This window comes from Carica papaya, chromosome 4 (assembly GCF_054855325.1).
Source record: "Carica papaya isolate Zhongbai chromosome 4, ASM5485532v1, whole genome shotgun sequence".
In the NCBI taxonomy this organism is placed as follows: domain Eukaryota; kingdom Viridiplantae; phylum Streptophyta; class Magnoliopsida; order Brassicales; family Caricaceae; genus Carica; species Carica papaya.
The window spans coordinates 5,521,576-5,537,748 of NC_142312.1; the positions used below are offsets into that span (position 1 = coordinate 5,521,576).

Sequence of the window (16,173 nt, forward strand, 5' to 3'; positions counted from 1 at the left end):
TCTCAGTCTTTTTGAGATCAACTAAGCTGCTCAGCACACACCCTCCTGTTGTGTGTCATATCTGATATTTCCTGAATAGCAACTGAAACTGCATAGATCAGATCAAACCCTTGATGTCTTATATTATATTTACCATGAACTTCATCGTAAATTTCAAACAGGAAGCTCTCATTAACAATGCCCACGCTTCGTCAGATGCCATTGACAGTTCCCACTAGGTTCAGATAATGAGAACGATCACAATCTTGCAGATGCGTGCCCATGGTTTCGATTTGTTCATGGAAATGCCCATCCACCAAATACACAACAGGTAAATCATTTTAACATCACTCAATATTCACAACTAGGCTTTAACAATAAGAAACAACACCCGGAATGGAGTCGCCCGATTATTACCTCTCTGACATTTCAATATTATTTATCACCCAAGTACAGACGAGTGATCAGTATTATGAACAAATCTATATTAGAAACTGTTTTATTTATTTTTTTTTTAATCACATAGAAACTGGGGTTTTGTATTTACCATTTCCACACGTATAGTACATGAAAAACCCTACCATCTATAAGAAAATAAAAAAAAAAAGAACTGAAAACCCAAAAGAACCCAAGAAAAACCCATTAGTTGGACACCGATGTAAATAAACTACGTACGGTCTTAGAGACCTTTTTAGTCAACTTCCTCCATCTTGCTCTCCTCGTTTCCTGCTTCCTCAATTGTTGGCATATCCGCATCATCCTCTGCATTTTCATCATCCTCGATGCTCAACCCAAGCTTCAACATCCTATGAATCCTTGCAGCGAAAGTGTTAGGATCCTCAAGACTGAAACCAGACGTCAAAAGTGCAGTCTCGTACAGTAGCAGCACCAAATCCTTGACAGATTTGTCATTTTTGTCAACCTCAGCTCTTTTCCTCAACTCCTCCACAATTCCATTGTCTGGGTTGATTTCCATTGTCTTCTTGCTTGCCATATAAGCACTCATGCTGTTGTCTCGAAGAGCCTGGGCTTTCATGATTCTTTCCATGTTAGCGGTCCATCCGTACTCACCTGTCACCAACACACAAGGTGAATCCACGATTCTGTCTGACACCACTACTTTCTCCACTTTGTCCCCCAAGATCTCCTTGATTGTCTTGCACAGATTCTCAAACGACTTCTTCTTCTCCTCCCTCTTCTTTTTCTCTTCCTCCGATTCTTCCTCAAGTTTTAGTCCTTCCTTAGTTGCAGATACAAGTTTCTTCCCATCGTACTCCTTCAATTGATTAACTGCATACTCGTCTATCGCGTCCACCATGAACAGGACCTCGTACCCCTTCTTCTTGAGCCTTTCAAGGAAAGGTGAGTTCTCAACAGCTTTTTTGCTCTCCCCTGTGATATAATAAATCTCTTTCTGGCCCTCCTTCATCCTTGTCACGTAATCCTTCAGGCTCGTCATCTCGTCACCGCTCTTGTTTGAGTAGTATCTTAGAAGGTCCGCAAGCTTAGCCCTATTCTGGCTATCTTCGTGAATCCCCAGCTTGATATTCTTCGAAAAAGCATCGTAAAACTTGGCATAGTCCTCCTTATTCTCAGCGATCTCATTGAACATCTCAATACATTTCTTCACTAGATTTTTCCTGATCACTTTCAGGATCTTGTTCTGCTGCAGCATTTCACGGGATATGTTGAGCGGGAGATCATCAGAGTCCACAACACCCTTCACGAATCCGAGATATTCTGGGATAAGCTCTTCACAGTTGTCCATGATGAACACCCTTCTAACATAGAGTTTGATATTATTCATTTTCTTCCTTGTATCAAAGAGATCAAATGGTGCTCTCTTAGGAACAAAAAGAATGGCCTGGAACTCAAGCTGCCCCTCAACAGAGAAGTGCTTCACCGCAAGGTGGTCCTCCCAGTCGTTAGTAAGGCTCTTATAGAATGAAGCATACTCCTCCTTTGAAATCTCCTCAGGCTTCCTCAGCCAAATGGGTTTCTGTTTGTTAACGAGTTCCCACTCATGGGTAACTTCTTTCACCTTTTTCTTCTTGCCTTTGTTGTCTTTGTCCTCATCAATTTCCTCCACTTCACCTTCCTTTTCCTTCTTTGCTTCTTCATCTTCATCATCGCTAATCTCCTTCTCCGTGGTCTTCTCTGTCAACAGGTAAATGGGATAGCTAATGAACTCAGAATGCTTCTTCACCAGGTCCTTCAACCTCCTATCCTCCAAGTATTCCAACTGCAATCAGGACAGAAAACAGAAACAACTAATCAACATCAACCCACAATCAAGAAATACCGAGAATTATCAGTATTAACTATCTCCAATCACAAAACATTCTTAACTTCTTTTGCTCTTACCTGGTCATCTTTAAGGAAGAGGGTGATCTTGGTTCCCCTGCCGAGAGGCTCACCGTTGACATCCCTTGAGACAGTGAAGGACCCGCCAGCCTGAGACTCCCAGACGTACTGCTCATCGTCGTTGTGCTTAGTCGTCACAATAACCTTCTCTGCCACCAGGTAAGCCGAGTAAAAACCAACGCCGAATTGGCCGATCATGCTCACATCGGCGCCAGCCTGTAGAGCCTCCATAAACTCCTTGGTTCCAGACCTTGCAATCGTACCCAAGTTGTTCACCAGATCTACAAGACAACAAAGTTGAGTAGTCTTGGATACCCATTATTTCCGAATTTACGAAAGGAAAGCACAAAATAGAAAGTATAGCTCCAGCTACTCTGATTCATACCTGTTTTGGTCATGCCAATACCACTATCTATGACGGAAAGAGTCTTGTTAACCTTATCCGGAACGATCCTGATAAACAGCTCTGATTGAGCATCAAGCTTGCTTTTGTCTGTCAAGCCCTCAAATCGAATCTTATCCAGCGCCTGCAGCCAAAATCAATTAAGGAGTTACAATCGGACCGCAAGTACAAATTCGTTGCACCGAATTCTTTCTTCGTCTTGTTAGTACTCAAACAGACAGGCGACCAAAACTTTCCATACATCCAATAGTTTCCGGCAACCAAAAGCTTATCGATCAAACAAACGTGAAAAAAGAACAGTTAGGATAAGCTGCTACATTCATCATCTCTATTCTATTATAATTTCTCTTTCCCTATATATTTGATATTTCTAAGCAGCAAAACAACTACTAAAAAGAAGGAAGTCCACATGATGGCGTAGAGATGACCGACTTACATCAGAGGAGTTGCTGATAAGTTCGCGAAGAAAGATCTCCTTGTTGCTGTAAAAAGTATTAATGATGAGGCTGAGCAGCTGATTGATCTCCGCTTGGAATGCGAAAGTCTCAGTCTCCGCCATTGGAATATCTGCCATAGATATCAACTAGCCTTTTTCACCAAAAGGAACAAGCACGAGAGGATATGCGATTGAATCTGATGGGATGTACGGAGGGAGAGAAGAAATGTTTATAGAGGAGGAGGGAGAGGTTCTGGTAGTTTCTTCTGGTTTCGGGATGGTTGCTGGAGCGATATGGAAAGCAGTTTTCGCGGGAACTTCTAGACCATTCCCCTTTTTTTTTTGAAGTTTTTGCACCGAAGTTTTCAAATAATTTCACTCTAGCCCTTAGTAAAACGATTAATTAATTAAATGGGCTTGTAAAGTTGGGCTATGTTGAGGACTGATTAGTAAAATGAAATGGGTAATGGGGCAAAACTTTAACCAATTAAAATGGATTGGTATAAAACAATATTTGGATACAATATTTAGGTCTTAAAAATAAGCTCTATATATATTTTTGTATATTCTTTTAAATTTTTATATAAATATATATATATATATATATAGTTTTTAACTAATCTATTCGTTTAATCTATAATCAAACTGAGAATTAAGTATTTTATTCTTAATTGTTCCTCTTACCATATCGTGTTGTTTAAAATCATGCATTTTTGTGCTAATTTAATTTACTGTTTAACTGAATAATCAATACATTTTTTTTATTTTCTTTTTTTATAAAAAGTTGTAGATTTAATTTAAATTTTATTAAATTTAAATCTTAAAAATAAACTCAATATATATTTTTATATATTTTTTAAATTTTTATATAAATATTTTTTTTTGTTTTAACTAATATAAGTGTCTAATCTATAATTAAATTGAAAAATAATAATTATTCATCGTTTATTGTTCCTCACTATATAAAAAGTATGCATTTTTGCGTTGATTTAACCACTATATTTAGTTGAATGATTGATACGTTATTTTTTTCATAAAAAATTTATAAATTTAATTCAAACTGTAGTTTATTAGTTGTAATTGATAAATAAATATTATATAATTAATAAATTTATGAATTTACTAAAAAAAAAAATTGTTGAGAGAATATTCTTTGTCCTTTAAGATTTTAAAATTATGTTTTTGTTTATTTTTATTGATAAATTATGTTATTATTGGTGCGCATCTATATAAATTTTTATTTTAAAAAAAAAAATGTGGAGAGGCCAACACGAACAGCTAATGATTGCAATACAAGTAGAAGAGTGTAAGTTAGTTGTAGGAACCTTTTTTTTCATCTTCTACCCGTGATCACTGGTCAAACTAAGCTCTTGCTTATACTGCATGCCACTCATCTCCTCATTTCCCACCTAAATATGAATCTAAATCAACAAAATTTTCACGAGAAACCCCCCACACTTTTTCCAGGAAAGTACTGGCTCCCATTTCATCTTCCAAACAACCATGCACCCAAGTATGTATATATATATACACACACACACACCGAGACATATACCACTCGTGTCTTTTTCTTAATTTTCTTCATTTCTCGTGACATATTACCTTATTTGCGCCACAAACCAAAACATGAAACAATATAAGAAACCCAGATCGACTTCCTTGGGAGCTAGTTGAAATTAGAGAAATGGATCACAACAGAGAAAGTTCATCGCTTGATCAGACTCACTTCCTGGATGTCCATGAAGTCTCACCTCAAGAACACGAAGAAGAAGAAGAAGAAGACGAGGAAATAAGAGATAAAGTTGGGAAGAAAGGTTTAAAGAGAGTACCCAACAGAGTTGGAGAAATGAAGAGATCTGTAGGGCAGAAGCAGAAGAGTTTTAGCAGACAAGTATCACTGGAGACTGGGTTTTCAGTGTTGAAGAAAGACTGGAAGACGAAAGATGAAAGAAGAGTTAATCTGCCGAGAAGTGGACGTAGCTTTGGAGGTTTTGATTCAGTGAACAGGAGTGGGAAAGGAGATTTCAGTATCTTCAAAACTAAATCAACTCTTAGTAAGCAGAACTCATTGTTGCCAACGAAAAGAGATAAATCAGATCAAATGGAGTCCCAACAAAATGATCATCATGCCTCTAATGGTCTTGATCATCATCATCATCAGCCTCTCAATACAAGTGTTCCTGCTGGAAGATACTTCGCTGCTCTTAGAGGCCCTGAACTAGACCAAGTCAAGGTGATTTTCTTCCTTATATGTATATTAATAAATACATTCTTTATACATATTATTGTTTAAAAAAAGATTGATGTATACAGTAACTAAAATTCTTATGGGTGGATGCAGGACTATGAAGATATTCTCCTGCCAAAAGATGAGAAATGGCCATTTCTTCTTCGTTTCCCAATTGGGTGCTTTGGTATATGCCTTGGCCTAAGTAGCCAAGTGGTTTTATGGCATGCTCTTGCAACAAGCCCAGCTACAAGATTTCTCCACATTACACCATTCATTAACCTTTCTCTCTGGCTATTATCACTGGCAGCTCTATTCTCAGTCTCATTCACTTACCTCCTCAAGTGCATTTTCTACTTTGAGGCTGTTAAAAGAGAATACTTTCACCCAGTTCGAGTTAATTTCTTCTTTGCCCCATGGGTTGTGTGCATGTTTCTAGCCATTGGAGCACCACCAATGGTGGCACCCAACAAACTACATCCTGCAATTTGGTGTATTTTCATGGCACCTTATTTCTTTCTTGAGCTAAAGATATATGGGCAGTGGCTGTCTGGGGGGAAAAGGCGATTGTGTAAAGTAGCTAATCCATCTTCCCATCTGTCTGTAGTTGGAAATTTTGTTGGGGCAATTTTAGCTGCCAAGGTTGGATGGAAAGAAGCTGGAAAATTCTTGTGGGCAGTTGGGTTTGCACATTACCTTGTGGTGTTTGTAACTTTGTATCAAAGATTGCCAACTAGTGAGGCATTGCCTAAGGAGTTACACCCAGTTTACTCCATGTTCATTGCAGCCCCATCAGCTGCAAGCATTGCTTGGGACACTATTTATGGTGAGTTTGATGGACTGTCAAGAACTTGCTACTTCACTGCCTTGTTTCTCTATATATCTTTGGTGGTCCGGATCAACTTCTTCACAGGTTTCAGGTCAGTCAACATTTGTTCTTAACCATAGTACACACATTTATGTTTCTAATGACAAATTATGTACTAATGATATACGGTTTGGTCATTACTTACAGGTTCTCTGTGGCATGGTGGTCATACACCTTCCCCATGACAACTGCATCAGTAGCAACAATAAAGTATGCAGAGCATGTTCCTTGTTTCTTAAGCAAAGGTCTTGCCCTAAGTCTGTCATTCATGTCTTCAACAATGGTTTCTGTATTGTTCATCTCCACTCTTCTTCATGCTTTTGTTTGGAAGACATTGTTCCCCAATGATCTTGCAATTGCCATTAGTACTGAGAGACGACATGTCAAGGACAAGAGGCCTTTTAAAAGAGCTTACGACATAAAACGTTGGACAAAACAGGCTCTCACGAAAACTAATTTTGCAACTACCAACAAAGATTTTCGTGGGACAAAATGATGTAGGCTATGAAGCCATTTTATAAAAATGGTAGAATTTTTTTAGATTTTTTATATTAGTATATGTAGTTATATAATTGTAACATCCTCGTTATCCCATAATTATGACTTTTTGATGATGACAAATCTCACTTTACTCTTTAAGGCAAGTATATAAGAATTATAAATAAGTGTTGGATGTATTAGGATTACACGTTTAATCTACATTGAACTCCAAACTTATTGTTCATATATTGCCTTTTGTTCAATTCTCCTTTTCGTTGAATTCTATAATTCAACTTATAAATAATATTTAGTTCTGACTTTTATAATAAACTTATTATGAATAAAGAATATCATATGTTGCTTTAGAATTATTAATATTTATCTTGAAATTCATTGTAATGGTATTTTAATTATTATTTTTGAAGAATCATATTGAATTTCAATATTAGTGAAAATAGATAGATCAGATATTATAAATTATATTTCAATTATACAAGTATTAAGAAAAATATAAAAATTAAACTTATAAATGGACTAAAAATTAAAGAGAATTTTTAACCAAGTGCAACCTAAATGCATGGCTCCCACTCCATCTACATCTTTATAGTTTTTGGCAATCATGTCTGTCAACCTGAATCAAATTGTTGTAAGCACCGTTCCACGTTTGCCTGGTAATTCTACAAGTATCTTTGACCTACTAAGAAGTAAATGATTTTAGTCTTTATGCAGAAGATATCACTAATAAATCTTCCAAATATGTAATAATTTCCTATCTTTTCTTAATTATTTTTTCTCACAAAACTTATATGTCACAAATTAATCAAAAGTAAATAATATTTAAGATAACATTATTATTTATATTAATATCGTTTTACAACGTTGAAAGCTAATAAAAGCTCAAAAATCAGATATCTTTTATAATTGATTAGAAGCATCATAATTTTTACTATTTATATCATTCTCTTACTCAAGTAAGTCAGTGAACTTTATTAAACACCTCAGCATGAGTCTTTAACTCAAAACCGATCACATACTTGATCTCAAGTGATCCTCTTGAAACAGTCAAGAAGCATTTGACTCATTCATTGGTTCTTGCCACCAACTTTTAGCCCAAATCTGTATTTAGCATTGATGGAATCACTAACCCTGCAGTTGTAGAAGCTAATTCTGTAAGGGAAGAGATAGCAAAAGCAATTAAGAATCCATTTGATGAACTTGATCATTGAATCTGATTTCATTAATGTCATAAATTGTATGTAATTAGTTTCTACCGATGAGGCAGATGAGAGGGTTGCTTCCATGCTAAGAAATGGTAAGATTTCTCTCAAGGTATCTTATATTTCTGCATAGTGTAATAAATTAGGGTTTCCTCGATTATATTTACTGCAGGAGCTCCGCATATCTCCTTTCCAGAGAACATCAGGAGTTTAAACTTACATTTGTCATCTCATGAAGCGTCAGTGCGACAAAAGAGAAAAAGAACCAGGGAGATGGTATTACTATGAGAATGCCCTCATTGCTGTACAACACCGGCTTTGTAACATTTTATTTGGGTAATGGACTAAGCCTTCGAACTGTGAGAGTATTCAATGTCAACCTATAAGATGAGTTTTTTCAAAGGTTAAATGTTGATTTCTAAAGATGACTTCCACAATTTCCATATACAGAAAACATATGCTCAAGCTGTCCTCTTCTTGTATCATCGGATGCCCAAGCTCCTGCCACAATATCAAATGTTCATTGTCGACACTGATGTTCAGAAGACAGAGGAGAAAGAAAGATTTTGAATCAATTAAATCATATGTCCACTGGCATACCTCCGTGCACTCCACTGCGCACCAACTCCTGCATTGTCATTCCCTACATTAATCCGGTTTCCACCTTGTGTTTCTTTCTCACTCGTTACCTTCAATAGGATGAAAAAGTTAGGGGACTAAGATGATTGCCAAATAACTTCTCAAAAGATGTTAGACTGGGCTTCCAAAGGATGTATGAAATTTACCTCATGCCCTGCTTGGAAAGAATTCAATATGTTTTCTTTTGAGCCCTTATGCCAAGGAAAATTGATTAACTCAATATGCTACTAAGCAAAATTCAAATCAAAATTAACAGTACAACATGGTGTTATCCAGACTTAAAAAGCTATAAGTGAACTTTGGAGGTGAACCTTCATAGATATACAGGCAGGTCGAGACAATTTCAACTGAGGTCCATTATTTGGCTGGACCTGAGATGTCAGGGACAGCTAGCATCCAACACAGAAAAATGAAAAACCACATAAATATCAAGCATTAAACTTCATCAAGTAGATCAAAACATTGGAATCTGATTTTGAGGATAGGAAACGGCATTTAGATGAGTTCAGAGATTTACCTTACTGAAAAGGTCTATTGGCAGATTTTGATTAACCCTCTTTTCAGTGTGGAAATTAAATTCCTGTATCATAATCCAAAAAGGTACAATATTAGAAAAAGCCTCCAGCAAGCAATCCACAGGCATAAAATGTGGACTAAGAGTGTATAGGGACTACCACAGGCACTGTTGTTTCTCTCTTGCTATTCCGGAAAATGCCGATATCTCCTTTACTTGTAAGTATCTGTAGACAGACTAGTTAACATATTACCTGCTGCTAGCTAAGATTTCAAGAAAGTAATTTACAAACGAAAAAAAAAATACCTTCTTATTAAGAGGACGTGCTTTAAAGTTGTATTTTACATAACAGCTATCTTGGTGTGAGGCATCTACAGCAGTTGGTCTGAAGAAATGAAAAATTAGAGCGAGCACCACTTTCTTGTTTACAGAATACCATGTAAATCAAGAGTTCCCCTTTTATTAGATCTGAATCATACAAAAAAAAAACTCTCAAGCCATACCTCCTGTTTTCTCTGCTTCCCTTGTCCACAACAGAAGTATTAGAAGGTCTCTCTGATCCCTGGCAATGAAAACACTTGTATTTCAACAGAGCAACTAGCACACAATAATAACCATTACTGTAAGAATGCAAGCCTACACAAACTCTCATGCCTATACCAATTTAAATCAGAGATTTAGAAATGACAAAAGAAGACTGAGGTAATTTGCTACTGATAACTAGTCAATGAACTTGATGAGTAAACCTTATCAAAAGCATTGAGTGAAGATGACGAAACAGCAGATGAGTGTTGCATAGCCCTCTCTGAGGTCTTTAGGTGAAATTCCTGAAAACAATGTAACAGAAATCTGAGTTGCACATTGTATGCTGGAGACTAGTTTCCTAGAGGTTATTTGTTACAAGAATGTATTCAAAAATAGTGTCAAGTACTTACTTGAAATTCTGGCAATCTTGGGGTGCTCTTCTTTGGGAGTGGCAATGAAGGAGCCTCAAGAATCTATACGACAGTTATATAATTAACATGGGTAAAGGAGGGAAAAGAGCTTTATAAAATTCATTTTATCAATCACAAGCACCAACTTTTCGGTTCAGTGGGCGTGCTTTAAATCTGCGGGCAGCTGGCGGCAAACTTACTAATTCTGTAGCATCCTTGGACCTAAAATTGTGCACTAATTATTCAGAAAGAATCTTCACTTTATCAACATATTATCAGAATGGCAACCAGAAACCAACCTTATCCTGTGTGACCTTTGTGCTGTTTCAAGGTCAGGCTCTCTTGGAACGGTGATCTTCATCCTCGCCAGCATGGAAGTTTTATCGACTGTTACATCCTACAAAACCACCAAGAATTGTTTTGGTTTAGTTGTCCAATTTTTTCATGGTTTTGCCTAAGTTGGAGTAGTGTTACTATTAACTGTTATGTTAAAGAAGAATGGTTTAAAAAAAATTTATAGATAAATTTATGAAAATTAATATGTATTATCTAATTAGTTCTTATTTATTAGTTAGATATAAGATCTATAGTTCTATCAAGAGGCTTCAACCATCCTGACGTTCATCCACTGCCATCTCTCGATGACAGTGTATTTACCAACTTGATGTCCAGAACACATTTCTTCATGGCATTCTCAAGGCAGATGTATAATGAAGTAGCCGCATGGTTTTGAAAATTCATACCATCCTTCATATGTTTGCAAACTCAATAAAGCAATTTATTGCATTCAACAAACCACAAGCTAGCTAGATTTCCAAGTTCTACACATTTTCTACTACTCAAGGCTTCACCTCAAGTAGTGAATACAGCTCCATGTTTACTTACAGGCATTGCTCTTATCTAAAGCATTGTATATGTTGATAATATAATTCTAACTACTTATGTGGGTGTTGTCATTGACAACTTGATGACAGTGTCATCTCTCGATGATAGTACATTCACCAACTCGATGTCCAGAACACCTTTCTTCACGGCATTCTCAAGGCAATTTATTGCATTAAACAAACCACAAGCTAGCTAGATTTCCAAGTTCTACACCTTTTCTTCTACTCAAGACTTCACCTCAAGTAGTCAAGCCAGCTCCATCTTTCCTTACAAGCATTGCTCTTATATAGCTAAAACATTGTATATGTTGATAATATCATTCCAACTACTTATATGGGTGTTGCCATTGACAACTTGATGACAGTGTATTCACAAACTTGATGACAATGTCATCTCTCGATGACAGTGTATTCACAATCTTGATGAAGCAGCCGCATGGTTTTGAAAATTCATACCATCCTTCATACGTTTGCAAACTCAATAAACCAATTTATTGCATTAAACAAACCACAAGCTAGCTAGATTTCCAAGTTCTACGCCTTTTCTTCTAGTCAAGGCTTCACCTCAAGTAGTGAAGACAGCTCCATCTTTCCTTACACGCATTGCTCTTATATAGCTAAAACATTGTATATGTTGATAATATCATTCCAACTACTTATATGGGTGTTGTCATTGACAACTTGAGGACCAAGAACTGGTAACAAACCTTTTTTGGGACCTTGTGGACAAAAGTGACTTGCTGCTTTGCATCAGCAACCTGCCATTTGGATCAAAATTTTCAAGATGTCATTAGAGTTAAAAGTTATATATATACATACTCTGCAGTTCAACATCTATTTAGGACTTGCATAAATTAAAGCATAACAAAAATATGAATTCCTGAATTAACAGGTTAGCCTGCTTGCACCATTATCAAAATCCTTTCATCAGTTACAGATTGTTTATCAGGCAACCCAACATGGTTAGTGCACATACTCAGTGATGACTCTTCATGTTAAGACGAAGCCAGAGGAAAAAGGGAAGAATCTAATGTAACAAATTTACCTTACAGAGAACACCTCCCTCTAGCTTCTGCCTTTTGGCCGCTTGACTTTCAGCTGTAGATGAATTGCACAAACTTCTTTCCCCGTTTTGAGCCAGAAGAGTCTGAAATCTAAAAAACCAGAATAAAAAGATAGCGAATTAATAGGGACTGCATAGAAAGACGAGCTCTCAGATTCCATTATAATCTTAATACGGGACTCCCCTCAAATCAAGATGTTCGTAATACAGACATCAGTCATAATTTCAGCCTCTAGAGAACTAATTTATTGCATCCAGTAATCAACAAATCTGCAAGAGCAGTTAATCTGCAAAATATTGTGCAAAAGGAACTGAGAAGAAGAACTGGCCCTTATGATGACACAAATAATTCTGCCACTTCTGTTTGCACACCTGAGTGAAGCCCCAAGTGTATGCTTTCCACTTTTCTTTGTTACACAAGATATGGGGGAAAATTTGATCTTTTGAAGCATCCTTCAACAGAATGTTTTCAAATCACTTAAACAATTAAAATAAATAAAGCATTTCCTATTAGAAATGGGAAAATGAATTAAAACAAGAAAAAGTCGAGTAGACATTTCTTTTTTTCTAACAATGTAGGAATCCCAAAGGAAAAAAGAATTGCAGAAAGTGAATCCCCATGGATGTCCGCCATCTATGGGGAAAAAAAAGATGGCTTCAAGACATTTCAAGATGAAAATTTTAAAGATAATTTGATGAGACATGGAAATTTTCAAACACTTACCTCTCCAGGAATGTATCTAAAATTCTGTTATCTTTACAAAACATTTGCAAGATACAGAAACAAGAAAAATAACATAAAAGCACTCATCAAGAATCACCTGGAATGATTTTGTTTGGCCAATTGACTTGCTGTTGGTTTCATCAAAGTTGAGCTCCTAGTTAAAAATGTCTTGGCACCAGACTTCGATTTACCATTCAGTTTATTATGTGGAATGTTACTGATACATGTCAATCCTGCCAAACAAAGAGCAAGACTGTGAACAGATCAGCTCATAATAGCTTAAATAATGAGAATGGTAACAGAATAAGAGTTAAACAACCACAGATGCACTTTAGTGATGTGTTTAAACCACAGATGCACTTTAGTAATGTGTTTAAACAGAATTATTATATACAGTTGATTCAATTCACAAACAAGTATAACAACAGAGGTACATCTGAAACCTTCAAACAGATAATAAGTTTTAAAACTACTGACAGGACCAGCCATGAATACATGAATTTCACATGTGGAAAATTGATCACCTCTACTTGATTCTGCAGGCTGATTCAGGACCTTCTGCAAATTGCCACTCTGTAAGTTGGTGAATATCCCTCTATGCATTCCACAGTCTGGAATAAAATACAGCATTTTATAAAAAATAAAGCACACAACAGGATTCACTTTCAGATTCAACTTCGAACAATTAAATGAAAATTTTGGCTTAAATATGTTCCACAAAAGTACCAATAAAGATTATGTCATGAAGCTTGCTTAGTCTTTTCTTAACATCCAGACTGAGCATCAACATAAAATAATATAATACAGAAAGAATTGAAGACAGAACAGAAATGGAGACAGCATAGAAGTGACAGGGAGGTATCAGAGAGAGAGAGAGAGAGAGGAATTCAGATCCCTTATTCCTTTATGCTTAGAGACCAACATAGCAGGTATTTATCCTGTTTTGGGTTACAGTTCCACAAATGATTTAACAACCCCCACCCCCAAAACAAACATAGGTTTGGTCATAAAACAGTCAGCAACCAGCTAACTTCTGCAAGAAAGAAAATTAAGAAATGGGGATTTTGAAACATAAAGCACACGTATCTCATGTTCTGAAGTGCGCACAACTCTTCAAGATAAGTGATTCTATCATGAGGTTTTTATGGCAGTAATTTTTTCATGAAAGGTTTGGAGGTCAAGAAAATTGGAAATTGGAGGTGTTGCTAAACTGTATACAGTTTGTTTCATAAAGGTGACCACAAGATTCACAATGTAAACAGTTTTTTAGATATATATATGAACATTGCATATCAGATTTCTACACAAGATAGCCGGCAGAATAGAGTAGAAAGACTAAATTATACCTCTGTTACTACCATCTCTATGAGAAAATTCTGCGCTTAAGCCTCTAACGTTTCCATCATTGAGCAATGCAGTTGTCTCCTGCCCGTCTTTTGACTCTGGAGAGGTCTTGATATTTCCAAGGGAAACATCTTCTCTCAGAAACAACTTTGCTACAAATGCTGAAGAAGGAAAACAAGAAGAAAAGAGTAGGATGTCACTTATAGAACTATTCTATAATTCATCCTAATCACTAAAGAACCATCATCATTACATCAATAGTTAAAAGCAACATCAATCAGATAATTCAATCCGCGAACAAAACCCCAGATATTAAATAAATTTAACAACTTCAGTATGGTCCCTATGATGTGACCACAAACCCACCATCTCCGGAAAAAGAAAGAAAAGAAAAAGATAAAAGGTCACAATTTATAAAAGAAATAAAATAGGGGAAAAGGATGTCACATAGAACTGTAATCAAAAAACAGATCATGTAGACAAAAGTACCCAAAGCTCCATCAATACACCAATCAACGGAAGCAAATTACATAAGAGCTCCTAATTTTAGAACAAAAAGGGAAAATGTTTACGTCAATCAATTGAGAGCCCGGGAATAAAGGTAAAAAAACAATAAGATAGGATAAAAAAAAACATTTAAAAATAGATAACAACATAGTTATTTAACATGAAAGAGAAAGCGTATAACTATCCATCTAAGCTCTCTATCGCTGAAATCCTTCCATTCGATCATCAAGCGAAAATGACAGTATCCAAATGAGAGTGAAAACAAAACCGAAAGACTAAAAGAAGGAAGAGATTTAAGGCTCGAACTAGCAAGAGACTCACGAGACGGCGGATAACTTTTGGCGGATTCGAACCAGAGCTCGGCTTCGCGAGCTTCGGCCGGAGACTCCGCCCGCTTGAGATCGAACCACCCAACAGCGTCAAACTCGTAGTCCAGATCAATTTCTCGCACCTCAAAAACTGGCTCTATCTCCATTTCTTCCTCCATCGTCACCCTCTCTCTAATCTCTCCAAAATGCCAAGTCTGCGACAACCACTGTAGCTTCACATGACAGAACAAGAACCAAACAGCATCATTGCTCCCTCCCCTTCCCCTTCTCTGTCTCTCCCTAAAATATTATATACACACTTGCGCAGTGAATGTATATACCCGAACCTGATTGGCTAAAACCCTAACTCTTGAAATGCGAGGTTGGGTTTTTGGAAAGACAGATTTTTCAATATTGAGCTTTCGCTGTTTCGACAAATGGAAATCAATACTGTACGCTCTATATGGCAGTGTTTACTTTCCATAAACAAAAGCAAAGAAACGAAACGTACAACAGCAACTACACGAGGTACAAGTGGCCGAAGCAGGCCTTGGATTTTGTCTTAGCCAGAGGTTTTTCTGGCTTTTTTTGAGGTGGTCTTGTAACGATCCCAAATTTGAATTTAATGACTCTGGAAAATAATTAATTAGAAAATTCAATGACGCTTTTACCCTAACTGAGTTAATGAAATGGCGGGTTCTGGGCTTTGGTTAGGGTTTGAAATTTGAATTGGGAAGTGGACAAAGAAGTAATTTTAGGAATCGAGGGGTTGTCTTAGAAGAAAGGGGCCAGTGATTATTGGGGTCCGAGCGGAGTTTCGGGTGGCGAGATCCTGTCGACGACTCTGAAATTTCGGCGCCAGTGAAGTTTGCCCTCGGAGTTTCTAGATATTACGATATTGCCCCTAACAGTTTTATTCGTTTGTCAGGCAGGTGGAGGGACCCCCCCACCCCGCTTGGGTGCAAAATTCAAATGTTGGGAATCAGACGGTGAGGGGTGATGATGAGAATTTCATAATCACCAATAAGACACAGTCGTTTTTGCCATTTGTCATTATTAATGTTTCAATTAAGGTTAACATGGGTCCTCATTATGTGGCGGATGGTGTTACTTAATCATTAAGACAAACTTATTATATTTTTCACAAAAGGGGTCTGATTTTTTTACTAGTTATATATATATTTTTTAACTCTGAAAAAGTGGATTGACCCATAAAAAAAAAATATAGAACAGAAGTGAAAATATATGTTTTAACAAAACATTATCAAATTAATTTTGTTT

General features: G+C 36.6%; 3 protein-coding genes across 5 annotated transcripts; 1 reads left to right on the top strand and 2 right to left on the bottom strand.

Annotated features, from left to right (window-relative positions):
* Window positions 1-449: 449 nt before the first annotated feature.
* LOC110817616 (heat shock protein 83-like) lies at window positions 450-3,451 on the bottom strand. The gene is made up of 4 exons (XM_022046236.2): window positions 3,183-3,451; window positions 2,729-2,870; window positions 2,344-2,624; window positions 450-2,221 (listed from the first exon to the last, which is right to left on the bottom strand). The coding sequence occupies exons 1-4, from the start codon at window positions 3,318-3,320 to the stop codon at window positions 671-673; spliced, it is 2,112 nt and encodes a 703-aa protein (XP_021901928.1). The 5' UTR covers window positions 3,321-3,451; the 3' UTR covers window positions 450-670.
* Window positions 3,452-4,628: 1,177 nt separating this feature from the next.
* OZS1 (C4-dicarboxylate transporter/malic acid transport protein) lies at window positions 4,629-7,001 on the top strand. The gene is made up of 3 exons (XM_022046153.2): window positions 4,629-5,415; window positions 5,524-6,329; window positions 6,425-7,001. The coding sequence occupies exons 1-3, from the start codon at window positions 4,867-4,869 to the stop codon at window positions 6,771-6,773; spliced, it is 1,704 nt and encodes a 567-aa protein (XP_021901845.1). The 5' UTR covers window positions 4,629-4,866; the 3' UTR covers window positions 6,774-7,001.
* A 961-nt stretch (window positions 7,002-7,962) lies between these two features.
* On the bottom strand, window positions 7,963-15,489 carry LOC110817592 (Cell cycle regulated microtubule associated protein). 3 transcript variants are annotated; one of them, XM_022046198.2, is made up of 19 exons: window positions 14,906-15,489; window positions 14,080-14,238; window positions 13,258-13,344; window positions 12,831-12,966; window positions 12,382-12,462; window positions 11,992-12,100; window positions 11,654-11,704; window positions 10,362-10,459; window positions 10,209-10,284; window positions 10,063-10,125; window positions 9,874-9,954; window positions 9,631-9,689; window positions 9,434-9,512; window positions 9,291-9,353; window positions 9,131-9,193; window positions 8,925-9,002; window positions 8,760-8,804; window positions 8,575-8,663; window positions 7,963-8,475 (listed from the first exon to the last, which is right to left on the bottom strand). In XM_022046198.2, exons 1-19 carry the CDS (start codon window positions 15,069-15,071, stop codon window positions 8,457-8,459), a joined length of 1,602 nt encoding a protein of 533 aa, XP_021901890.1. In that variant the 5' UTR covers window positions 15,072-15,489; the 3' UTR covers window positions 7,963-8,456. The 3 variants fall into 3 exon arrangements, with proteins under 3 accessions (XP_021901890.1, XP_021901889.1, XP_021901891.1); XM_022046197.2 differs by having other exon boundaries at window positions 9,288-9,353; window positions 14,906-15,488; XM_022046199.2 differs by lacking the exon at window positions 12,382-12,462 and having other exon boundaries at window positions 9,288-9,353; window positions 14,906-15,488.
* Between the last annotated feature and the right edge of the window lie 684 nt (window positions 15,490-16,173).